At 32.3% G+C, this 26,590-nt stretch overlaps 2 protein-coding genes across 5 annotated transcripts in view; one reads left to right on the forward strand and one right to left on the reverse strand.

Moving 5' to 3' along the window:
* Positions 1-4,408: 4,408 nt before the first annotated feature.
* The window catches only part of LOC124366322 (ZZ-type zinc finger-containing protein 3), a 46,844-nt gene continuing 24,662 nt past the window's right edge, over positions 4,409-26,590 (reverse strand). For all 3 annotated transcript variants that reach the window (XM_046822802.1, XM_046822783.1, XM_046822791.1), the window contains exons 5-8: positions 12,281-12,383; positions 9,938-10,056; positions 7,448-7,669; positions 4,409-4,707 (exon numbers count right to left, since the gene is read on the reverse strand). In XM_046822802.1, the coding sequence (XP_046678758.1) occupies positions 4,459-4,707; positions 7,448-7,669; positions 9,938-10,056; positions 12,281-12,383 (693 nt within the window). In that variant the 3' untranslated portion in view covers positions 4,409-4,458. The remainder of the gene's footprint in view (positions 4,708-7,447; positions 7,670-9,937; positions 10,057-12,280; positions 12,384-26,590) is intronic.
* LOC124366313 lies at positions 20,757-26,106 on the forward strand. Of its 2 annotated transcripts, none has more exons than XM_046822762.1 (3): positions 20,757-21,029; positions 21,664-22,602; positions 25,866-26,106. In XM_046822762.1, exons 1-3 carry the CDS (start codon positions 20,878-20,880, stop codon positions 26,056-26,058), a joined length of 1,284 nt encoding a protein of 427 aa, XP_046678718.1. In that variant the 5' UTR covers positions 20,757-20,877; the 3' UTR covers positions 26,059-26,106. The 2 variants fall into 2 exon arrangements, with proteins under 2 accessions (XP_046678718.1, XP_046678727.1); XM_046822771.1 differs by having other exon boundaries at positions 21,664-22,558.

Raw genomic sequence — 26,590 nt, forward strand, 5'->3', positions numbered from 1 at the left:
ACAAACAGATGCCTTGGTGGATACTGGCAGCTCTGAGACTTTTATTAGTAAGAGACTTTCTGATAGTTAGTATGTTATACTTCTAACCACAATTAATTAATGTTTCCATGACATCTACTTCCTTCCAACCAAAAGCTGTGAGTTGCATTGTTAACCTAGCTATTCGGGGTCATGATTATACTAGGGTTAAGTTACTTGTACTAGATGGACTTTGTGCCGATGTGTTCTTAGGGTAGTTATTTTCAAAGAACATTCTAGTGTTAAAGTGTCTTTTGGAGGTGTCAGGACTCCATTAAGTCTGCATCATATCTTCAGCCAATTTACCACTGCTACGTTTAATTGAAAATTTAACTTCAGACCGTTATTCTAAATAAGATTTGATGTTCTTAAAGAAAGACATTGAGCAGCTCCTCTCTGAAGTAGTTATTGAAAGTGTATTATTAATAATGCAAGTTTTTTCTGAATTCCGCACATGCTGTGTGAGGCACATGGGATCATGTATAAAATAACTATGTAAACTGTAATATACGAGAACTTTGTCACTCTGGGGTTACAAGATTTTATCACTGGATCAAAACAAAAAACTTGTCCTATTCTTTGGAAGAAGTGAATTAAGTTGTATCCTGCTGTACAGTATGTTAAGAGCTGAAACCAAGGTTTTGCAGCTACAAAGGAATCTGATAAAGGTAACACCACCATTTAAAAGATTACAAATCAATTTTAAAGGACCTCTACCTGGCACCAGCAAAACAAATTCATTCCCACAAGTGTTTATGAACATTCATGCTATTCATTTGCGTTTCTATGCAGAGACACATCATCACCCACAATCATCAAAATGCTAAGTGAAATATTCAGTCTTTATGGAATGCCTTCTTTTATTCATTCAGAATGTGGATCAGCACTGATGTCAAAAGAACTGAAATTATTTTTTGAAACACATGGAACTGATTCTAGTAATTTTTCAGCATACAATCCCAGAGGCAATGGCCATTACAAGTTAAAAAGTATAATGATATAATTTGGAAAACCATCACATTTGCCAACAAAGTACTGAGCATTAGTTCTGTCAGAAGCCCTCTATACAATTAGATTTCTTCTATGTACATCTATGAATACCACTACACACGTTGATGTTCAAGCATCCTAGCAGATCTCACTTTGGTAACTCAGTCCAACATGGCTTTTCTTACTTGTCCTCATTTGTAATCACAACCGACCTAGCAAATTTGACCCTTTAGTGGAAGACATTGAACTTATTCAAGCAAATCCTGGCTATGCTCACATGAGCTGTATAAGAGAAAGGAGTATTATCAATGAGGGACCTAGCTCCAGCAACAGAAACTTGAAAATCAAGGTCTTGAAAATGATTCAAGAAACATTGTTGATGAAAAAACTGATACAGTAGAGTCCCGTTAATCCGACCTAATTGGGACCGAGCCCTGTTCGGATTAGCCAGAATTACAGAAAAATACGGTTTTAAACTTGAGATGGGTCTATTTTGTTATAGAATTATCAACGTTGTTTATTAAAACATATTTTCTGACTGTTGCATTGTATGTCTTGCAACAAATAAACGTGTTTGCGAATACTAAGCACATTTACCGTATTTAGTGTAAGAGTTCTATTGTTAAGCAATGTGAGCGTACTGGATATTGTACGGGTCCACGCGTTCAATAGTTGTACGAAACTACACGTCATCCAATAGACTCTCTTCATTGCGACAGAAGACAATAACTGAATTTATGTCTTTCAACAATTAATATTGTACTCAATAATAATATCAGTACTGTACATCCAATTTTTGTTTGATTTCACTTCTTAATACAGTAATTTAACTCATACTTAACCTATAAGTTTCAATTTGGTACTGTATTTAACTTCATTATTTATGTACTGTACCGTACACAATTTGTCTTAATAAAATACTGTCTATTTAATTAAAGTTTTCTTTGTTTATGTACGAAATGATGCACCCATTTTCATTTTTTATGTAATTAGTTCCTATAACTGTTCATTATCGTTATAAATAATTCCTCCTGGACCTGTTTGGATTAACCGACGTTTGGATTACACGTGTTCGGATTAGCGGGACTCCACTGTATACATAAATCACCATGCCGCACAGTGGAGATTTCCTCACATTTAGCTGGGCAAAAGACTAAACCAAAGGTCAGATCTGAGGCTTTCAATGACCTGAAAAACCTTTAATGGTAGTCTCTTCGATGTCAACACCAGTTTAGAACTCTTTATCTCAGATATTGGTTAGCCAATAGCTCAGTGCATGTAGAACATTTTACTTGCTAGTTTTTAACGGATATTTCCTGTAAATTAAGCGTTTGCTTGAATAAAGGGACAAATAAAAGGAACAATTAATCTCGATTATTGCTTCAGCTGTGGAAGCAGAGATTATGAAAGGTAAAGAAAATTTAATGAGATTTCTTTGAATGTATTCTTTATTATTTATAGTACTTTGAATTTTATAGTTCTAACAAGTTAAATATGTCCCTATACTTTGACGTTGCTGGTACACATACCTAATCAAAGCTATGGCACAACAAATGACGGAAACATAGCGAGAAGGTCTTTAGCGCACTACGATACGGCTTCAAAGATAAGTGGCGTAGATAAAAAACTGATAAAGGGATTTGCTGTGATTCTGATGAACTTGTCAAGTGGAAGAGCAATTAATGTAAAAGCGTTTCATGAATACTCTACTGAGACAGCAAAACTATTCATTGACCTATACCCATGGTATAACATACCATCGAGTGTTCATGAACTATTGATTCATGGCTCTAACATTATTAAGACAGCAATTTTGCTGATCAGAATACTTTCTGAAGAAGCACTCAAGTCCAGGAATGAAGGTTTAAGGAAATTCAAGAGTTTAATACAAGGAAATTATCTCGAGTAGTTCAATTAACTGACTTGTTCCATGCCCTACTATTTTCATCAGATCCACTTATATCTCACATATCATGTAACAAGAATAGTTAGTCAACATATGAATCATAAAACTGATTTGGATAGTAATGTACGGTACATAAATTCATGTCAGAAAATGTGTCATACGAAATGGAATATGATGATTGAGTTGCTGAGCTAGAAGACTGTTCGACTACTTTTGTAAGTACCAGATTTGAAGTTAAGCTATGATCATATTGATTTCATAAATATGGTTAAAATATTAATTATTTAAATATGACATTGTAAAACATATAAAATCAACCAAAAAAGTTGCTGTTTGGCCAACTTTAACTGAATTAATTTGATATTGTTAGACTTTAATTTTGTATGAAACAGTTTTGTTTCATTTATTATAAAAAACTATTACTGAAAGGAGTTTACCATATATAACATTCAAAATATATTAAAATAATATTATCTAAGTCAAACAATCCATAAAAATGCGTTTAATGACCTTTGTTTATTACTTAAAGCTTTTATCTTGTTAGATTTCTGTTTTTCCCCAATGTGTACCTTGAAGATAAGGCAATGACCTAGACCTAGACATCTTGAAATTTGGAACATAGCATTAAAACTGAATAAGAATGCAATAATATATGTATGTGTGTGCGTGTTATTTTTTTAGTTTTAAAAATATACCCTATATAATGTACTGTAAATGTTTAATTGTAAATAAATATTTTCGTCAAAGGACAGCCACTTTTGAAAGTGCAAGACAGTGTTCTGAGCTCCTAGGAGTTTTCATAAGAGCGTAAATTTCACAAGAGGACAAATCTGTCTATTGCTAAGTGATGTGATCCTCCCATGCTGATATGCCAACCTGAAGCTAGCATGTGTAAAAACCTGTAAAATTGCTTTGTAAAAAAATGTAAATATATAAATATACATGCTCATCACAAAGTACTACATCACAAAGTAATAAAATCACTTTGTTGATGTTCAATATGCTAGTCTTCAGCCCTAAGAAATAACAAAATAGTAATGGCAGTCACAAATAAATAAGAAAATAGTATTTGTATAGGCATTCAAACTTTACAGTAATATTTGAAGCAGAACATGCAGTAATTTTGGGCGTAACACTGTGCAAGTAGCAGCAGAAAAAACGCAGGTAGTCAATTGCAACTATATAAAAATACAGTACTTTTCATTCGGTTGATTCAACTGTATAAAACCATAACTCAAAAAGCTTGCAGAAACTGTATTAGCAGACAATCAGCCGGTATAAATTATAATTACTCATTAATATCTCAGTGAAAATCTGAAATTATGCCGGGTTGTAAATCCACATTGCAATGAAAATGGTTGTGAATATGGGACAGTGGATTAAACAGAGATTACACTATTTATTAACTACCATTTGCTCAAGTTTAGTTTATATTTAAATTATTATTGTCATCTTTAAAAAACCTCATGAGGATAGCAATAACATAATTCGGAATCAACAGTATAAAATCTTTAATAATATTATAAACTCAAAACATTATTTTCTTAAACCAAATCAGTTGATACAAAATTAGCATCTAGGTAATTGTTGCTCTGGAAGGAGTTAGACATATAATCAGTATCCCAACTGGAAACTGAGTGGTTGCCCAGGGGCTTCAGGGGGTGTGAAGGAGGGTGCTGTGGCGATTCTGCACTCACTTGATCTACAACGCAGTCGGAACACAAATTGACATTGTCACACACTAGACAATGCCATCGGGTCCCTTTAAGAGGCTTCTCCGAACATACAGCACACTGAAATGAAATAATGATTCATATATTAATAAAATACATTACAGAATATCCAATATACAATATTTTCAACATTATTTCAATTATCCACACTCCCAGCTTTATACTAAATATCACACACTTTACTTCTCTCTAACAGTAGGAACGTACTTATATGTACATGACCAAAGGATAAAAATAAATATACTTTATTATAACAAAGAAAATACACGACACTGTCAGAATACTTTCGCTTGACTAGTATATTAATTTACAATTACATCGTCAAAAACGTTATTCAACTTCAATAAATGTTTAATTAACTTTTTCACTAAACTATTTCTCAACCGTTAAAGATAACATAATTGTTTAGTAAAAACTAGATGCCTGTCTTGAGAGCCATGGGCACTTATGGATTATAGACGCCTAACATTACGGCTATGTAATAACTGTAAGCTTTACTTTACGGTGGATAAGCAAAATTTGAGTGATGTACAACATACATCGGCAACGTTTATCTACATAAGCCTATCTATAGCAAATAATTAAAGAAAATAATCATTTTGTAAAAACTAAGTTTCATGCATAACAACCAACAATAAAGGAAAATTTATTACTTTTGGTAGTTTTTACAATTTTCAAAAGGTTGTTATTTTACTTACTAAATAAGTATTTTGAAACTATTTATAAATACTGCCAAACTTCAGACATTGGGCAATAAATTTAAAATTGTTTCATCACAGTCAATTAGAAATATTTATTTGTTATTAATTTTAATTTTTTCCTAAAGTAAAATTAAATTAAAATTTTTTAACACATTATAATATATAAAGGAGTAAATCAACAGCAATATATTTATTGTAATGCTAGCTATAAGCATTACAGAGTTATAACTATATTATTAAAACAATGAAAAATGTTTATAATGAGCCCGCTCTTTTTGACTAAATAGGTTTAATTTTTTTATAGTGTTAAAATGTTTGAAATGGTGGAAGGATTTTTTAAATATAACTCTACTACACATTTAAATGTGAGCTTCACTTTTTCATAGAATTCGGACTCATTTCCTTCATTTTGTAATAAAATTAACTAAATTAAATAAGAATAATTATTAAAACTGATTTCTGCATATCAGGAACATAATGGAAGATTGAAAAGGCAGTTGAGAAAGGGCTGTGAATACGTGTGTGCAAGTCCTTGAGTCTGTGTAATCCTTCAGAGGCCACGGCTGTCCAGACAGAGATCTGTTTTGACTTTAGCAAAAGTAAATACCTTAAATTTAATTACTATTAATTAGTAAAATATAGAAATTATTGGGTAGATTTCATAGAAATCTGTCTGTTGTAATTGTCCTCATGACGGAATTTTTGGGAGATTTTTAGCAAACCCTCTGAGGTCCTTAAGCTCTTCAAAGAGGTAAATTTAAGACTTCTCCTGGACCTGTTCAATGGGTGTTTAGAAGATGTCTTTTACTCTGCATGACAGGTGGCCCGCCTAGTCTTTATCACCAAGGCTAAGGCTGCACCGGGGACTCTGTCTTTATTTTGTCCCTTGTGTATGCTCAACACGACAGGAGGTGGGACAATGAGGGTGCAGGAGTCTGGCACTATTGAGGGGACAACAAGCCTCTCAGTGTGCCAAAAGCATTTTAACTTCCTAAAAAAAAGTCCCATCAGTGGTATGCGAATGTTCAAACATCTAAACTAATAATGCACTTCAGTTTGACATTTCGAGAAATCCCTCATGTGAAATCTACCTTTCTTCTGAGTCAGCGGGAAGGTATATTTTTCTCTTGAGATAAGCCTTCAATTTTAATTGCAACACAGTTCAAAGTTATTGCACAATGAAGTATTAAACCATAATTTACAGTAACTCGAAATGTCATATTTTTTCAGTAGAAGTTAACTATAAGTCTAATTATTAATGCACACAAGTTTTTAAATGAACCAAAGGTTTTATGGTTTAAGTTTAATGCAAAAGATACTATATTTTGGTATCACAAATGTGCAATTGATTATAAGTTCACAATACAAATATTTTTGAATACTTATACGGTTCGACTTTTAGTTGAACAAAATTAAAGTAATAGATTAATCATTTTTTGTAATTTGAGGATTAATACTACAGAAAATAAATACATTTGTTAATAGTATAGTTAAATCTCCTTCATATCTGATTAAACTGGTAATAGTAAAATTTTTAAAAGTTTTTGAAACAAAATTAATCGAATTATAATGGGTATAGATAGAACTTAGATTACTATTATGACTGCATTAAGAATCGTGCACTAAGAATGGATTACTTAAGAGGGAAATTCTTCAGAAGAATACAAAAATATTGAAGAAGACTAAATTTTGTTGAAGAACCTTTAATCACAGATGAATTACTTTGCCATAAAGAAACAAAAGAGGATAAACAATGTTAATGTAAAAAACCAAACAAAAAGTTACGTAATTATAACATAATTTTAGATTATTATGTAAATATTGTATATGGTTTTACTGTAATATTAATTGAATTAAACTGAGTTAGTCAGTAATTTTATCAATATCAATTTTTAATCATCAAAAATTTTTTTATTATCTGTAAAATTTGCTTATCCACTAATTAAGCTAATCCATTAATTGTCTAAAGTTTTATCACTACCTTACATGGTGTTTGCTTGAGTGAACTTCAATTTTATGATTAATTTTGTACTATAGTTTATTCACAACAAATTAGTTACACATCCAAAATATTGTATCACTTGGATTTTCTGACTTACCTCAATTCCTGGATGGGTAACCGGAGGAAGCTGAGCATCCTTCACCTTGAAGTCAATGACTTTTCTAACGAGATCTCCCCTTAATTCTGGTGGGAAGGCAGGAACTCCCGTTCTGTTGTCATCCTCGTCCAACATGTCAAAGTGTATAGAGGCACCTAAGTGGTGGGCGGGAAAGAAGGTTGACTCTCTTGTGTTGTTTTTCTTGTTTTTTCTGGGCTTCTTCTAAAATTTGAAAATGTATGAACATTTAACTACTTAGATATGAAATTGAAGACTGATCTACTGAATCTAGCATTGTCCTTGCTGTTTTTAACAAAGTACATTCTATAATAACACAACAAAAGAGTGTTATGACTGATAATTATTATTATTATTATTATCAGAACTTTATTATTACAAGGTTAGGTAGAGTACGCCACACTACATGTCTCATAACAGGCTTTTCTGGTATTGCATGCAAAATTCTAATCTATAACTCATTTAATTCTCAAGATGTCCTGCGAGCAGATATAGACAGACAATCATACAGAAAAAAACCTAACACAAAAATTATGTTTAGCCAAACTCCGTGATTGTACATACACAATCATAGAACATATCCTTGTCTATGTATAAATGAAGCATGTCCTGCAAAATTCAAAATCTACAGATGAAATCTTTCTTCGATATATCTTGCCACATGATACATTCACATTTTTTCATTGTTATGTTTCATAGTAATGTTCAGTAATAAAAGTTCAGATGAGCTAGGGAGGGTACTACAAAGCAAGAGTGTGCTAATTTTCAAATCTTGTCACCGACTTTTAACATTAACTCTCCACTCTTTTATCTTTTTATTTTTACTCTATCAATAAAAATGTTGCATTTTAAATTTAGTATAATTGTACACAGTTTATTTACAAACCTATTTATTCTTCTATTTTCTGGTTGGTATACCCATAAGACCAACATGAAAATATTCCCTAACTTTCAGCCATATCCCATGGAGTGACATGCAACATCATCGAACTTAATATTGCTCATATAAAACACAGCTTCATAAACAATTTCAAGTCTGCATGCCATTCAGTTTTAAAGACATTGTATGGACAGATAAGCATAAATGAAATTTTTCCAGTTCCACAAGGGATAGGCTCCATTAACGCTCAGCCAATAAAACAATGGGCAACCAAAATAGTTTTTGGATATGACACATTATTCTTTTACAATACAAAGATTTAAGATGTGTATTTTGGAGATTGTATAAATAGATAATTATAATACAAGTTTTTCTTATCTAAACAAAGTTTGAGTTAATACATTATTTCTAAGACTTAAATCCTTGAATAAAGTACTATCACAAATTTTACAAAAAAGTAAAACTATAAATAATGATAAAGAAAAAGAAATACGGTTTTGACTCTTATATGGACAAAATTACCTTATTAAATAGGTATATCTGAAATAACAGCACTTTATCTTAATTTTCCATCAATTTTTATTATTTTGATTATTATTAGGTTTTTAATAGTTTTCTTTTCTTTCCTACTCTACAAGTTTTATTTAAATTTAAAGTTTTCATATATGTTTAGGATAAACATGTATAAATTAAGGTTATTAATAATTACATGCTGTATTGAAACCGTGTTAAAAATAAGAAGGGTCAATACACTTTCATCTAATAATTTATTTGCTACATAAATAATGTAATATATTTACAAAATAAATATATTTTGTACGTTTTGTTTATATTCATTATACACTTTTTAACAATAAAAATAGATTAAACCACTTTTAGTCTTAAATGAATTATTCCAGTATTTTGTGCTGTAATTTATCGAACCATAAATCAGCAGCTATCAGCTAGCAAAAGATAAATCATGTACTACTATTAAACTGACTACTGTTAAACAGAGTATATTTTATTGGTTTAATTTTTTTAGTAATTGGATCTCAGGATAATGAATATAATATTACCACTTGAAATTGCTTTTCATACAACTTTTGTGAAATTTATAAAATTTTGAATAAGATTTAAGAAGTTATGAAATAAATTAAGTTCAACAAACCTGTAAAAATAACAAAAATATGTATTAAAAATATCTAGTCTCAGAGACACGTGACATTTTATGGAATAGTTTATTTATAGCTGGCAATACTTGTGCTATATTACAAATAAATAAAATCTGTATGTAAATATGTAAAATTTAAAAAAAAACTTATGTATGTGAGAGAACTTCTAAAATTATTGTAGCCAATTTTCGTTTGCACACAAAACAAAATATGAATTTATACTTTTAGGTTTTCCTGGTAATTTGCATTCAATATAATGCACAACCAGAATCTATACACTAAAGAAAGTAGTAGTATAACTTCATATAAAACTATAAAGTTCATAGCAATAACTTTTTTTAAACATTGCAGTTTTGCTAAAAATAATTGCAAAAATAAATAGAGTTCAGGAAATTCAAGTGGAAAGGGTTAAAGTAGCAAATATTATGTCAAACGAACCTTCTGAGAAGTCATGTTATTTGTTTTTAGCTGATGTCCTGGAATTGGCAATCCTGCTTTGTTTAGCTTCTTGAAATACTTCTGCACCCGGCTGCAAACTTGTTTTGTTGTTCTATTCCCTATAATAAATATTTAAGTTATTTTTTAATATTTACAATTTATTCATAAATGTTACTGTAGTAAAATAAGAAAGTACAACTACTTTCTGATATTGGTACTATTTTTTATAATATATTTACTATTCTCTTTTTATTTATTTAATTTCTTCACTAAAAATATAAGATAGTATTTTATAATGAGTACTTTTAAAAATCTGTGCATATACAGGGTGGAGCGCGGTAATTTGCTTTTTTGCACTGCAGGCTGTGGCGGTACTGTTGGTCGAAGAGAGGGGAGAGTGGGCGTGGCTTATAGTGGCTGACGGGAGATTTGTATTCCTCCGCGTTCCAGTTGCCATCATGCAGTGGACACTAGATGAGAGGTCGTTTCGTGTTGAAGCGAATTTTTAAAATGCCCACTCGATCATTGCAGTGCAGCGTGCTTTTCGTTTACGATTCGCTGTTCCCCCACGCGGACGTGTTTCTGTCGGCAATCAATTGTAAATTGGATAACTGCATTCAGAACAGCAGGGAATGTGTCATGTGTATGAAGGGGACCTCAGAGAGTGATTACAACACCGGAAAACATCAATAGAGTTAGAGCAGCAACACTGCAATCTCCAAAACGCTCTGCTCGGAAGCAATCACTTGCTCTTAGCATTTCAAGACGTTCTCTCCACCGGATTCTTCATGATTCACTGAGATTTCACCCGTATAAAACGTGCGTGGTCTATCAATTGTCAGCACGGGATTATTTGACACGGCATACTTCTTGTGAAGACATGCTTGCAACTATACCAATTGTGTTCTTTTATGATGAGGCACATTTTCACATCAGTGGGTGTGTCAACAAGCAAAACATGCGTTACTTGAGTGAAAAAAAACCTCAGAGAAATCCACCAGAGACCTCTGCATTCGGACTGCGTCACTGTGTGGTGCGCCATATCACGAGTAGGCATCATTGGCCCTTACTTTTTTCAGGATAACCGTCGTGCCATAACTGTGAACTACGAACGGTACTTGACTATGACACAGGATTTTTTCAGCCGGCTCTTGAGGCAATGCAATTAGAGGATACATGGTTCCAACAGGATGGTGCCACTGCACACACAGCGAGGGTTACCATGAATTGTTTGAGGCAAATGTTTCCTGGACGGCTTATCTCTTTAAGGGGTGATGTGAACTGGCCGGCACGCTCACCAGACTTAGCCCCATGCGATTTTTTCCTTTGGGGTTACCTGAAGTCGAAGGTGTATATCAACCGTCCCAACACCTTGGAAGACCTAAGGAACAATATTGAGGATGAAATTGGCAGAATACCAGTCGACATGCTTGTTAGAGTTAATGAAAACCTCAGAAAACGTATGCAACAGTATGTGGATGCCGAAGGTCGACATTTGCCAGATACATTATTTAAAACTATGTAATTTAAAAATTCCCTTACTGTTCAATATAATTAAAATAAAAAATAATGTTTTCTAAGATTCATAATTTTTTTATTTCATTTCCAAATCAGCAAATTACCGCGCTCCACCCTGTATAACTTATATATCATATTAAAGATGATGAAAAAGAATTTACATTTCTCCCCAAAACATAATATACAATAATATTTGTGGTTGTAAAAGAAACATTTCAACTTCAGTAAAAATTGGTTATGTTCAAACAAAAAGACAACATCGACAATTTGTATATAAAAAAAGAACGGTAAATAACAAAAAGTTTGGATTTTGACAGTATTTTCGTTTTTATTTGAAAAATCATACTTATAATTATAAAATCAAATGTTTCACAAACAACTCTAAAATTTATATTAATTATTTTTGTATATGTTCCATTATATAATTACCACAAAAGCAGTAACAACTTCATTTATCTTGAAATTTTGGTACAAACATTATTTTAATCTTAGGTTATATACAACTGAAACCATAGTACATATATTTTATATTGCATATTTTTAATGAAATCTAGCTTGCAAGTCTAACTTAAAAAACACCCCCACAAAACCTTTCAATTTTTTATGTTACGTTTTAAAAAACAATAGAACTAAATTGGTGTCTTAACTAGTCTTTTCTAGAACTGATAATGTGAAAATTATGAAATCAATGTTTAGTTTGTAACAGAGAAAAAGTGTGAGCCATGTATCAGCTCTATCTAAAGATTTTTAAAAACATCTAAATAAAAAAACATATATTTTTTAATAGCAAATTTACTAAGATCAAGTTAATACTATTATACTTGCCTAAAGCCTCAGCGATTTTCCGCCATCGGTTGTTTTCATTTTTCTCAGGCGGAAATTCTATGAGCAGTTCTTCCAGTCTCAGCTGTTCCTCTGGAGTCCATAACTGAAATATTGAAGGGTAAAGTAACTTTTGGCTGTTGAAACATTAACCAAACTTGGAATGCTTAAAAGACCAAACAAGAAGAGAAGTCTCTTTTCATATTTAAATCAGGGTACACTGTTTAGTTTTAATTACAATTAGTAATATTTTTATTTTATTAAGCAAATGTTTAACCAATGAGTGAGTGAGAGGGATCAGCTGTTGTCCATCAGACCGATTCTAAATTTATCACGGCCGAACTACCCTGTGCAGAGCGGCTGGCTAGTGGGGTTGTAATCCTTGTACTGATGTGGTCGCTGTGACCTACCTGTCCTACATTACTCCTGTGTCTATGTGTCTCCTGCACATATTCTCTTCTCTGACTTCTCTGCTGATTATCCCATTTCACCCTCTTCAGCTCACCATTCTACATTATTGTTTTACCTATTTTGTTATTCATTGTTTATCCTTTATGTGACCCGTTGTGCGTGCTAAAGTTTATGTTCTGCCGCTAACATGGATTATCTGTCAATGTGGACCTCTGGAGCCCCTCTAAAGCTCTCTCTGGCTTGTCTCCCAATGATCTTGTATGCATGGCCCAGGGACTCGCTCTTGTGGCGGTACTCGTGAAAAGACAACTTCTCTTTGTGAGTGACTTCTTTAGCACATTCCATAAAATTTCCTATCCTCAAATTGTCGGTAGCTGGAGATCCCTACTGGTCCTCCAAATGTTTTAAAAAGTAATTATTCTAAAATAATTGATTTATTCATTTTAATTCTTTTCTCTATAGGACATTAATTGGTCCTCCGGGTCTGATGTGTCTCTTTCTTGAACTTAACATACACAGGTTTTCTTTGTAGACTTTCTAGAAGTGTAAAATTACCACTAACCAACTAATTTTGTGTACCTTATTTTCTTTAAAGCATCAATCTATATTTGAATATGTTACTACATTAATAACATATTGTATTAAATTATCCTCCTCTGACTTATTACCATCTATCTATAATTGCAAACCAATTCTGGGCTGTTCTACAGTTAGTTTTAAACTGAATGAAAATATAAAGGCAAGGGGAAGTTGAGATCTTAGTGCTTATTATTTTTATGATAATTGAAAAATAACTAACATCAAAGTCTTCCGGTTCACACCCCATTTAAAACACTACTTACACAATTAACTTCTTGAAATATTTCTGCCCTGTTGTTAATTGAAAATGGCCCTCCACAGCAAAGCCAACATTTTTAAAGAATGCTTAATATACGATCAAACACTCCAATAAATATAAATTTTTATTTTGTGAGGCCTTTCGTGCTCAAAGAACACATCGTCAGACCCACATAACTTTACTTTTATTTCAGTTATGTGGGTCTGACGATGTGTTCTTTGAGCACGAAAGGCCTCACAAAATAAAAATTTTTCATTTATTGGAGTGTTTGATCGTATATTAAGCATTTAGTTTTCAATAAGAAGAAGCTGGTAAAATGTATTTTTAAAGAAGTTAATTCTGTAAGCAATGTTTCAGCTCAATGTGAACTGGAAAACTTGAATGTTAACTATGACACCAGCCATGTAAGCCTAAGGATTAACATTTGTTAATACAATAAATTATTAAGACAATTACCACAGATCCCTGTTACGGAACCTAAGGGACACACAATAATGTTTAGTTTTTAATACTGAAACTGTTACAAGCTCTCTAGTGGCAGATCCACTTTACACCCTTGTACCACCAGCCATGTAAGCCTAAGGATTAACATTTGTTAATACAATAAATTATTAAGACAATTACCACAGATCCCTGTTACGGAACCTAAGGGACACACAATAGTGTTTAGTTTTTAATACTGAAACTGTTACAAGCTCTCTAGTGGCAGATCCACTTTACACCCTTGTACCAACAGCCATGTAAGCCTAAGGATTAACATTTGTTAATACAATAAATTATTAAGACAATTACCACAGATCCCTGTTACGGAACCTAAGGGACACACAATAGTGTTTAGTTTTTAATACTGAAACTGTTACAAGCTCTCTAGTGGCAGATCCACTTTACACCCTTGTACCAACAGCCATGTAAGCCTAAGGATTAACATTTGTTAATACAATAAATTATTAAGACAATTACCACAGATACGGAACCTACAATAGTGTTTAGTTTTTAATACTGAAATTACAAGCTCTCTAGTGGCAGATCCACTTTACACCCTTGTACCAACAGCCATGTAAGCCTAAGGATTAACATTTGTTAATACGCAATTACCACAGATCCCTGTTACGGAACCTAAGGGACACACAATAGTGTTTAGTTTTTAATATTGAAACTGTTACAAGCTCTCTAGTGGCAGATCCACTTTACACCCTTGTACCAACAGCATTGTAAGAAGAACATATATATACTCAGTAATTTTATTTGATTTTATCAAAATGAAAAGTTGAAACCAAGCATTATGCAGCTGCAGAATTGAAAGAATTTTTTTATTTTACTTTACTCTAAAGTACTTTGTAGTTAGTATTAGTACCTAATATATTTTTTGTGGCATATTATAAATTGTATATTATATTAAGATATTATACATATTAACTTTTCTCAATGTTATCATTTTTTCAACTAACCAAACCATACTATATTATATTACATATTATATTAAAAAAATGAAGATGAACTAGAGCTAAACTCAAAATTCAATTGAATTAACCCTTCCTACCATGGCTACGTTATGTGTAGAAAACTCGGCAGCTCCACAGTGCTTAGAGATTGTGTCTATCACATCGTAGTGCACTAAATTATGTGCCTGATGAGACAATGAGACTACCACTTTACCTATTTATAGGTGTCTCTGATGTCGAAACAATGTAAATGTTTGAGCTTTTTCATCGTCGACTTTCATAGGATCTCTTCAGACGAACATGGCTCCAGATTCCAGGAGTCAAGTCTAAGACAGTGTTAGATACCAGAAGCTACACTAAGAGGAAGGTGAACAGGAACTAAATTCTAAATTCAATTGAATTAACCCTTCCTACCATAGCTACGTTATGTGTATTATATTGCTGCACCACATAACTCCCTCTAAACCTCTTAATTCCCCTAACCCGTACAACCCCCTCCAAATTCTATTCTTCAAAGGCGAAGTATATATTCACCATTTCCTAACTATAACATTCCCACTGCAGACGACACAAACACCGGCAACTTTACAGTCAGTTGATGATAAATTAAATACAATTATGCAAATACTAAACAGCAATACTGATGACATCAAGGAAATAAAAAAGGAACAGAAGGAGCTCGGATTGTCAATTGAATTAATGTCATACTAATATTGATGATTTAAAAATATTAATAAAAGCTCAAGACAACAAGATTAATGAATGTAAATGGTGAAATACAGCGTTTAAACAATGAAAACGTTGAACTACGAAGAAGAAAAGTAAACTCTTTGTCTCATGAAATAAATTGTATGGAACAGTACTCTCACAGAAGTAATTTAGTCATCTACGGTGTTCCCGAAGAAAAAGATGAACATATTCTTAACGTTGTGAGAAGGGTGGCGGCTGCGATTCAGTTCCAGAAATGGTCTACCAACTTGATAGATGCAGTTCACAGAACGGGGAAGGGAAATAACGCTGAGCCGAGACCCATTATCATCAAATTTATCAGCCGATTAGACAGAGACGAGTTTTTGAGGTGCAGAAAAGTGAGGCGTCATCTGAAGGCAACTGATCTGGGCTACAGCAGCGAAAAACTCAATCTACATCAACGAGTCACTGACGCCTTCTCACGAGGGAGCTGCTCAAGCTGACCAAGGCGAGGGCGAAGGAGAGAAACTACAGCCAGGTGTGGACCTTCAATTGTTTCCGTCTTCGTTCGAAAGGACAAGGGAAATACAACACCTGTGATTCAAGATCCTCTCTGTGAGTGACTTGGACAAGATGTGAAATTGTAAGTAGGCTAGCTGTACGTCTGTATATTGATGCGTTATGATTTATATACTTGTTGCCGATGCATGTTTTGTTTATATATTTATACATTTTATAACCTTAATGGTTTATTTTGTTATAATCTAAATGGTTTATCTTGTTATACTCTTTAATAGTATATTTTTGTTATAATCTTAATAGTTTATTTTGTTATAAGTATTTGTTGTTTTTGAAATTTATGTCAGTTTATTTATTTATTTTGGAATGGTCATGTATGTGTATGTGTATGTGGGTATGTACATGTATATACTCGAATGTATGTGTATGTATGTATATATATATATGTATTTAATAATAGATCTAGATTATTAGTAAACGTCATATGTCACCTATTTAATATTTATTAACATGACAATATTTACAAATGAGTAATTTAAAGGGAATACATATTTATTATCAGAATATAAGAGGTCTCAGATCTAAAACAACTTCATTTATGAATAACATTCTTGCTTGTAGTTACGATATATTAACTTTGACAGAAAACCAATTTACAGTCTGATATACATACCGGTGAACTGTTCCCCGACACTTACAACGTTTTTAGAAAAGATAGAAATTTGGATGTTACTGGGATGTCAAGTGGAGGGGGTGTTTTAATAGCAGTAAAAGCTAATTTCATTTGTAAAAGAATTTATAGCCTTGAAGTCGACTTACCAGACTGTGAAAATATATGGATAAAGTTGTCAAGTTATTGCAGGAAAATCAATATATTTTATGTGTTGTTTATATAAGGCCTAGAGCGTCTGTACTAACATACCAAACTTTTTATGATAGATTACAGAATTAACAATATCATTAATAATTCGTGTGTAAAAAATATTAGGAGATTTTAATTTACCGATATTTGGAAGACATTATAACTTAACAATGGGGGATAGATTATGTAGAGAACTATTAATATTTCTAAATACTCATATTTACAATTGAAAAATAACATTTTGAACTTTCAAAATAAAACCTTAGATTTAGTTATTTCAAACATAGAGAATACCGAGGTGAGTCGGGTGTTTGGACCCGCTGGTGGTGGAGGATCCTTATCATCCTGCGATAGAGGTGGAGTGTGTTATCGCGGTACAACAAACGTGTGGGTCAAGGTCGATTGACGAGCCAGGCTATTGTTATCGCCGGGCAGATTTCCTTGAGTTGTATCGTGGTTTGGCAAACAATTGACTGGTCTCAGTTGTATCTGTTATATGATGTTAATGTTGCTCTAGATTATTTTTACAAAGAAGTATATAAGGTTATTAATAACACTTGTCCTCGTAAAAAATCAAAAGTGTGTAAGTTTCCTGTTTGGTTTACTAAGGAAATTATTTTAGATCTAAAATTAAAAGAAAAGTTTCGAAAAAAAAAAAGTATAAACGCTCTGGTAGGCAGGATTATTATGTTAGATTTTCAAATTTAAGGTCAAAAATTAAAAAAGATATTAAAGTTGCCTACGAAAAATTTCGCTATAGAGGCTGAAAATAACATAGTTGCGGACAATAAACAATTTTGGAAGTTTGTAAACATTAAAAAATCGGCAAGAAAAAATTTGCTAGTAATGGAGTATAATGGTTTGCAACTTGATAATGGTAATTTGATATCTAATGGCTTTAAAGATTATTTTAGTTCTGTTTAATTAATAATATACAGTAGAGCCTACAGTAGAGTTGGCAATGGAAGGGCGACCATGGTGGGTGCGGGGCCATTTAGCTCTGGACGGGTTACAGAGCAAGATGTCACTTTAGCTATTGAAAAGTTGAAATCTAAGAGCACTGCGGGTCCTGATCTGTTGCCTCAGTATATATTTAAAGGGTGTGCAGATGTTTTTACTCAACCACTGATTTATTTTATACAATTTAGTTTTGAAATCTAATACATTTCCTGATCAATGGAAGTTGGACAAAAATAACTCCAATTTTTAAGAGCGGGGAAGGAATCACAGATTGTGAACCAAACCGACCAGTAGCAGTGTTATCGGCACCAGCTAAGATATTTGAAAGTATAGTTCACAAATATTTGTATAACTATTTTAAATCAATATTATCACCTGGTCAACATGGGTTTTTGCCTGGCCGCTCTATTAACACTAACTTATTAAATTTTTACAAACTATGTCTCTTCACGGTTGGACTCATCGGTTCAGACTGATGCAATATATCTTGACCTGGCTAAGGCTTTTTGATAAGGTGGATCATTTGATTTTATTTAAAAAAAATTGCATTTTTATGGTTTATCGAATAATCTAATTAAGTTTTTTCATACCTATTTAATAAATCGAAAACAGTTTGTCTATTATAAAGGTTATTTGTCTTCCACTTTTCTAGTACAATCTGGGGTACCACAAGGGTCAAATTTAGGCCCATGTTTATTTACAATAATGATCAATGATCTGTGTGACTTTGTAAAATCTGTAAATGCTCTGTTATTTTGCGGACGATTTGAAACTGTTTTATCATATATCCTCAGTAAAATGATACGGAAATATTACAATCTGACCTAGATAATGTTAATAACTGGAGCGTTCTTAATAAATTGAGATTTAATGTCTCTAAATGTCATGTGATGTCATTTACCAGGTCAAAAAAACTGTATAATAAAAAATTATAACTTAAATGGCGAAGTAATTGCAAGAGTTGATTCAATAAAAGATTTAGGTGTTGTAATTAGTAGTGATTTATCATTTTCCAGTCACATAGAAAATTGTGTCAATTCAGCTAGTCGTATGTTGGGGTTTATAATAAGACAGGGGGTCAATTTTAAAAACATCAGGTCTTTTATCACATTGTACACATCTTTAGTCAGGTCAAGACTTGAGAACGCCGTCATTGTATGGAATCCAATGCATTTAATTCACGAAGAACTGATTGAACAAGTTCAAAAAAGATTTTTTTGAGATATTTATATTATAAATGCTTTAATATATATACATATTTAGTGCCATACATTGAGTTATTAGAAATGTTTGGGCTGGAGAGTCTGAGTCGGAGGAGACGGGTCCTGGCGCAGGTGTATCTCTGGGGCCTGGTCCGGGGTCGGGTGGGACGACGCGAAATGTTTGGGAGTCTCAGTTTATCGAGTGCCAAACTTCAACAGCAGGAACAAATGTTTGTTTCATTTGCCCTATTCACGCACTGCGACGCGTGCATTCTTTCCTCTGTTGAGGATGATGAGGTCTTATATAATACAATACTCTTGGGTGGGGTCCGACATTGACATTCACCATGACAGCTTGAATGTTTTCAAAAAAAAGATTAAGCCATTGTTGTCATGAGATCCGTAGGTCAACGTTCTCCATAGGTTTCTCCCCTCCCCGGGCTGTTTTGTTCTCTATGTGGGTTGGTGTTTAGTTATTTATTTATTACTATTATATTATATTATATTGCATTGTTATTATATTATATTTATTGCATTGTTATTACATTATATTTATTACATTGTTATTATATTATATTTATTGCACTGTTATTATATTATATTTATTACATTGTTATTATAGTATATTTATGATATTACACTAGTTACTGTAAGAAAAGTAAAGTAAAGCCAAACGTAAAGAATTGTGCTATGGACTGAGCTATAACTCAAACCACTGATGTCTGTTTTGTAATTTTTCTTGAACTGCTATAATGTTATTAGGGTAATCCTGTTTTATAGCATGTAAATAAAATAAAATAAATAAAATAATTCCCCAATTTCCATTTATTCTTGAATGAAGAGGTCATGAGAAGAAATCTGTTACAGTTGAATGGGTATAGCATACTAAGACAAGGGTTGGCTAATCTGTGACAGCACCTGATTATGGTAGTAATGCAAGTAGGCTATCTGTTGTTAGTTCAGTATCCTACCCACCAAATCAATCTGATAAGCTGTAAACAATTATACAAGACCATCAGATGAAGGTTAACTCTTCTATTCTGCACTAGAACTCTTCACTTCCATAATTTAATATTTAGACTCCATTATATTTAAATTATTTATATTGATTGATGCTACATTACTGTAAACACCAGGAATATCTTTGGAAGAACATTGTAGATTTAATTTTTTTTTGTCTATAAACTAAATGAATTACAACATTTAGCAAAAACTTAACACATTTATAATCGACAAAAGAGGTGGGAAGGATGGAAGAAAAGACTTTTTCATTGCATTAGGTGAGAGATACAGCAGATAATTTAAACATCGGTGGTTGAAATATGTTCCACACTCACATAACTCATCCTTAACCTTCAAATGCCAAGTGTGATGCTGCTATCCCTGGGAAATTAGTCTGTAGTCTCTTTATATCATTGAGTATCACTAAGGCCATAACAAAACTACATAAATAAGAGTAAATAAAATTTAAATTATTGTTATCATTTAATTTCAATGATATGAATTAAATAAATGATTTAATTATTGTTATCAAATATAATGTTGCTAAGGAAAAGTAAAAAAAGCTCTACAAAATTATGTTGCAATCAATATACAAACTCAAGTGTAAAATTTTATCCTACAAAGTGGTCACATGAAAATTTAAATTATACATCTAGCTAAGCATTTGACTAACAATGCATTTAGTGGTAAAATATGTTTTCAATGCGACCAGTATTGTCTATCAACATGTGATGCATGCAATTCTGCGGGACTTAACTACCTACTATTGGGACAGAGAAAACGAAAATTTTGAACATCAAAATGAACTGTCAGACACAAAACAAGAGTAAGTTTGTGTTCAACACCTGTAGATGAGCTAGAAAGAACAATGTTCTTAATTTACCCAAATACCCACTTTTTACACAGTAAACATGTCTTATTTTAAAATCAAGGACTTAAAAGAGTAACGTATTTTAACATGTTAAGTTTTAAATTAACTTAACAATCATTTAAAACGATAAAAACTATCCAACAGATGTTGAAAGTGAACTCTTTTGTGATTTATGTATATAATAACAATATTACTTTACCGAATTAGAACAAGACTTTAAAATAAAGATATACCACAATACCAATGTTCAATTTCAAATTTTCACTGCCTTGGTTATTGAGGGATTTATTCAAAACAGTTTGTTACCAAGTTTCTCAATTCTGAGTTATTTAATTTTTCAAAAATAAAAAAAATCACTACCATTACTTTTTTTATATTTTTTAAATACTTTCAGTAGAGCTCTTAGGAGGCAGGATACCAGGATGCATTCCTTTCCATTCTTTAACTGTTTCGATGTTACTAAAAGCAATCAATTTAGTACATTAAAAGTAATATTTAATTAACTTCAATTTAGTAAAATAATAAAATAATTTGAGCGTAATTAAATATTAATTTTGTCATGATTAATAAACATTAGTTTGATTTTCAGAAATTGTGATGATAAAACTAACTCCGCTGCTCTTGTTGAAGAATCAGAAAATATTGAAACTTTGGATGTATCAGAAAATGATAGCTATACTAAAAAAGAATTTGGTGTAAATATTGAAGAAAATTGTGATGTCAAAAAAAATGTGGTAAAAACTTTGACAGGTAATGAGGATGAGAGTGAAACAGTTAATGTTTGTATGGTGTTTGCCTGTGTTCCACCCAAAGAAGACAATCGAGATGAATGTGCTATTCACCATATTGAAGAGAATATCAGCGAGGAAGCAATGGATGCTACCACTGCAATAACACCATCTGATGAAGTTGCCACTACGTTAACATCACCTGAAGAAATTATGAATGATGAAGATGTAAATGATAAAGATCCGAGAGAGACAATATTTGGCGACTGTATTCAAAACATACAAGAGGACACACAAGAAACTCAATATGATAAATCGTCTGAAACACAACCTGACAAAGGTATTCAAATGCCAGATCATTATCCTTCTCTCTTTCAACACGTCGACAAAATTGGAATATATGAAATGCAAGCAGAGAACAAGTCTGACACAAGTGATGTGGCACCAAACAAACAAAACAAAGAATACACTGAACTGGAACTAAATGGAAATTCAGAGTTATCGTGTGGGACAAAGGATAACTGCAGTGACACTGGGAGCAGCTGTAGTGAAAGCTGGATGAAACGATTCCTGTTCTACATCACACCTGAGTTTGGCACACAACAAGAAGATGAAACGGCTCAAGTGGTGGAAGTATGTAACTGTGCACAAACACATAGATGTCTGCAGGTTGTACAGTGGGACGAGCAGGACGACGTGACCACAAACTATGAGATGCTGACAGCCGAACAACTGGGATCCGTAGAGACAGGCTCTGTAAGTGACTGGCTGTACAGAGTCAATCCCACCATACATTTGGTGTAAGTAGTTTAGCAGTTAAATGTTTCCAGTTATTTTCCCTACAAATTTACCATAGTTGAATTTTTGCAGATTTTCAAAGAAACTGCTAATAAAAAAAAATATATACACATGGTCCATTTTCCATAACTAATCCCAGAACAATTGCATGATTAAGATTATGCAACTTGATCTGAACATGTATATATAACTTACCATCAACTCATGCATGGGTTGTATCTTGAGGAGCTGAAGAAATAATGCCATAAAAAAGTAGTTTCTTAGGCTCTGCAAACTTGATTTGTAGAGTTAAAATTTTATTAGTTAAACCATTAAAATATTAGGCTCTATCCTATCTGAACTACTGGTAGAAACATTATGTAATTATTATATACAATATGTTTTTTACTGAAAATATAACACCTTTCTCATATAATCAAAGGCATAAATTACAAATTTCTGTAAATATTAAAGCCCAATCAACAACCATACAATTTAATTTCCACACAATGCAAAATTAATATTCTTGTTACAAGTAATTTATAAGTAACCAAACATTCTGGCATTAAACTTCTTTTAATACTTCTGTAATTCTAACAAGTTTCTGATCAATGTTTGACCATTTTTTCTGTATTTTATTAACAATATAGTTAATTTTTTAAGTTATATATTACTTCCAATTGGACACTTTGATTTATTCATAAATCATGAGAGATTAGATATGTCATAAATATACAAACAAGTTGTTACTAATTTAGATACTTAACTGAAACACTAATGAAATGATTATCTCAAAATTGATTATATATCCTGTTCGGGTGTATTAGCACAAATTGAAATTCTTAAGAGTTGCTGTCATTATAAATTGTACATCTAATAAACGTGCGCTAAATTACTAAGTATTTAATATTCGTTGTTACCCAAGGCACACAATTTCTTGTTGAATAATTGGGGTGTCATAGGCACACCTGTTCTAAATGGCGTAGCAGTCAGGAGATATAAGTGATGGCCATTGGAAGTATTTCCATTCAAATTTCTTTGCAACATTCTATGATTTTTTTTATTGAATAGCTAGAAGGATTTCAGTAGCATTTGAACTATCTTGGACAAAAAAAGGGAATCCTTAAGTTGGAGTCTATTAGCTAGTGAGAGCACTTATTGTACAATGTAATATAATAGAGTCCTATCATAATTTTGAAATGAAAGTAGGCATATTTGAAACTTGGGTAAAGAATATGTCCAGTCACATGAGCATTACTCGCAGGAAATTTTAGTCAACTCAGGAAATATGGAGAAGTTTGAAAGAAAGTAACTTAATTGTGTTTTTGTATAGCCTAATAACAAATAGTACATAGGAAAAGAGTGGACTCCTTCTCGCCGACATAGTTTCCTTTCCCTTTTGAGAGGCAGAAACATAATTTTCACTGTAAGTCGATTAAAGTCTATTCTTTGTAGTAATGTCGTTTTTTTAGGTCCCTGGTACCCACCGCTTCTCACTCTATCTCTGCTGTGCTTTGAGATCATATCTAAAACATCATTAGTACACTAAATTGTGCACCACAGTGAGAATACCTCTCAATCTCTATTACACTAGCTGGCTGCTAAGTAAGCCAGACAGAGCTCTTTTGTAGTCTAGGTAGAATGTAGAAACGATGTAGAGCGTTTGTTTTGAACGTCTTCTTCACCAACTGCTTTAGATATGTTGAGACAGACACGGACTCCAGATTCCAGGAGTCAAGTCTGTGACAGTTTCAGATTTCAGACGCTTTACTGAGCGTGAGGTGACTTGGGGCTAAACCTTAAAATTTGCTGTCATTGCTTGTGCCCTCAGTATTAGTTCTTCAAAGGCATGACAATCTTTAAACTTGTTGCAGTAGACTGTATTCACTTGCTTTCCAATGTCTGTTCACTATTCCTTTCTATTTTCGTTTTTCAGTCAGGAATCATATAAATGTATTTGTATATACTGTATTTTATATTGCAAGTCTCTTCAGTGCAAAACAGACCCACTGGCCCTTGATTATATTACTTCAGCATTTATGCAACATTTCAATGAAATGTGAAGTTTACGGATTTAATCTTTCTCGAGATATGATACATTCACATTTATGTTCATTAAGTTGTGTTTCATAGCAGTATTTAAATATTAAGAATCTACACACCACGTCACCAGATGATGTATATGTGTAGTTAAGACTGTTTACTATAGCACTTGTTAAAATGTCATATGGTTGTACTTAGTTTGTTTACAAACTTATTTACTCTCCAATGTATTCATTGCCATGAGACCAATTCAATAATATTCACTAACACTGAACCAAATCCCATGGAGTGAAATGCAAACATCATGGAATTCACTGTTTCCTATATTGAAATGAAGCTTCAAGCAAAATTTCAAGTCTATATGTGAGTCAGTTTTCTAGGCATCGTGCGGACGCACGGATACACATACAGTATTTTATAAATTTCTGCTAAAGTATTGGAAATTGAAAAATAGCATAGTGTTTAAATATTAGTTTTATTTAATTAGATACTACGTATTGAGTGGAATCATAAGATGACCCAGAATAGTAATAAAAGTAAACTCTGCTACTTGCATGAAATTGCTTTGCAGTATTTTTTGTAGAACTTCAAATACTTAACACATCCCAATCTACTTCTACACAGAATATGAGTATTAGAATAATCTGAATAAAATTACGCAAGAAGTAAGATAAATGTTATGCATTCATTGTATTTCTTGTTTCTGCTTGCTGTATATGCTATTACAGTTGTATTTACACTATAATGCACTGAAAACAAAACATCTTACAAAATTTGTTTTCATGGTATTTTTTTTAATAGAGAGTAATTCTAGTTTCCTGTCATATGTTTCCAAAAATAAGAGGATTCTTGTTCTTTCTTCATTACTAAATTCATCAACAGAACTGTCACTGCCAAGTAACATATTCTATACTGATCATTACTCACACGTGAAACTGATGCCATGTTTGCAGACATTAATAAACATTGGAAGCTATCATTGGTAAATTAAATTACAAATAAAACACAAACAGCTAATACAGATGGTGAAATTGTCACAGCAGACCAACTTTGACAAAGAATAGTAGCAGGAGTTTTGAAACCTTTGACAATTTTAGATATTGAATTAAAATTCTCCTATCAAATTAAAGTGACTATACCCGTGTTCTACACTTAGAAGTCAACTAGATATCAAATTTAATGTAAGTAATTAGAATCAAACTTCTACACTCCAATACTTAATGACTAAATGTTTCTGTTAAAGGCCTGCACCTGACATAAGCAATAGTATAACAGAAAAATTACAACATCCACCAACTGAAGAAAACTTCACAGATGAAAATAATAGTGATGACAAGAGTGAATTTATTACCAAAAAATTGTACATTCGACATTGGCTGGACAACACAGAAAAATATTGTTTACAACCTTCAGTGAAATATAATGATCATGTTTAGTAATTATTTGAAATTAAACTGCTTATTTCTGTTGTGTTTTTATATTAAGAATAATTTTATTTTTCTGTTTTTGTTTTTTGTTTAGTAACAAAATTGTTTGATGAAAAATAAGTTTCTGAGGCAAAATAGAGTTATTTATTTGAAATTATATCTTACTTTCAAATCTATATTCTACTGAGTATACAAGTACATTATAATGCTCGAGAGCCAACATCTCGGGCTGCTTGAGACTATTCAAGTTTTCCTAACAGTTTAACCGAGATCCAGATGTAAGATTTAAAATACAATCTAAATTTGTTTAAGATCGATGTAGTAGATAGTAGTAGATAATGTAGGCACAATGTTGGTAGTCATTAATATATGATATATGAGATAATGTTCAGCTGTGTTGATAAATATTTGGTGATTTATTGACATCCCACATTGGTTATGCCATCTGATCAGATTTTATAATGTGATATGTGGAAGCCCCATGTTTTTTTGTGTCAACTGTTGACTAATGTTAGGTTAACAATGTTTTAATAGCCCCAAT

The sequence above is a fragment of the Homalodisca vitripennis genome, chromosome 1, assembly GCF_021130785.1.
Source record: "Homalodisca vitripennis isolate AUS2020 chromosome 1, UT_GWSS_2.1, whole genome shotgun sequence".
Classification (NCBI taxonomy): Eukaryota; Metazoa; Arthropoda; class Insecta; order Hemiptera; family Cicadellidae; genus Homalodisca; species Homalodisca vitripennis.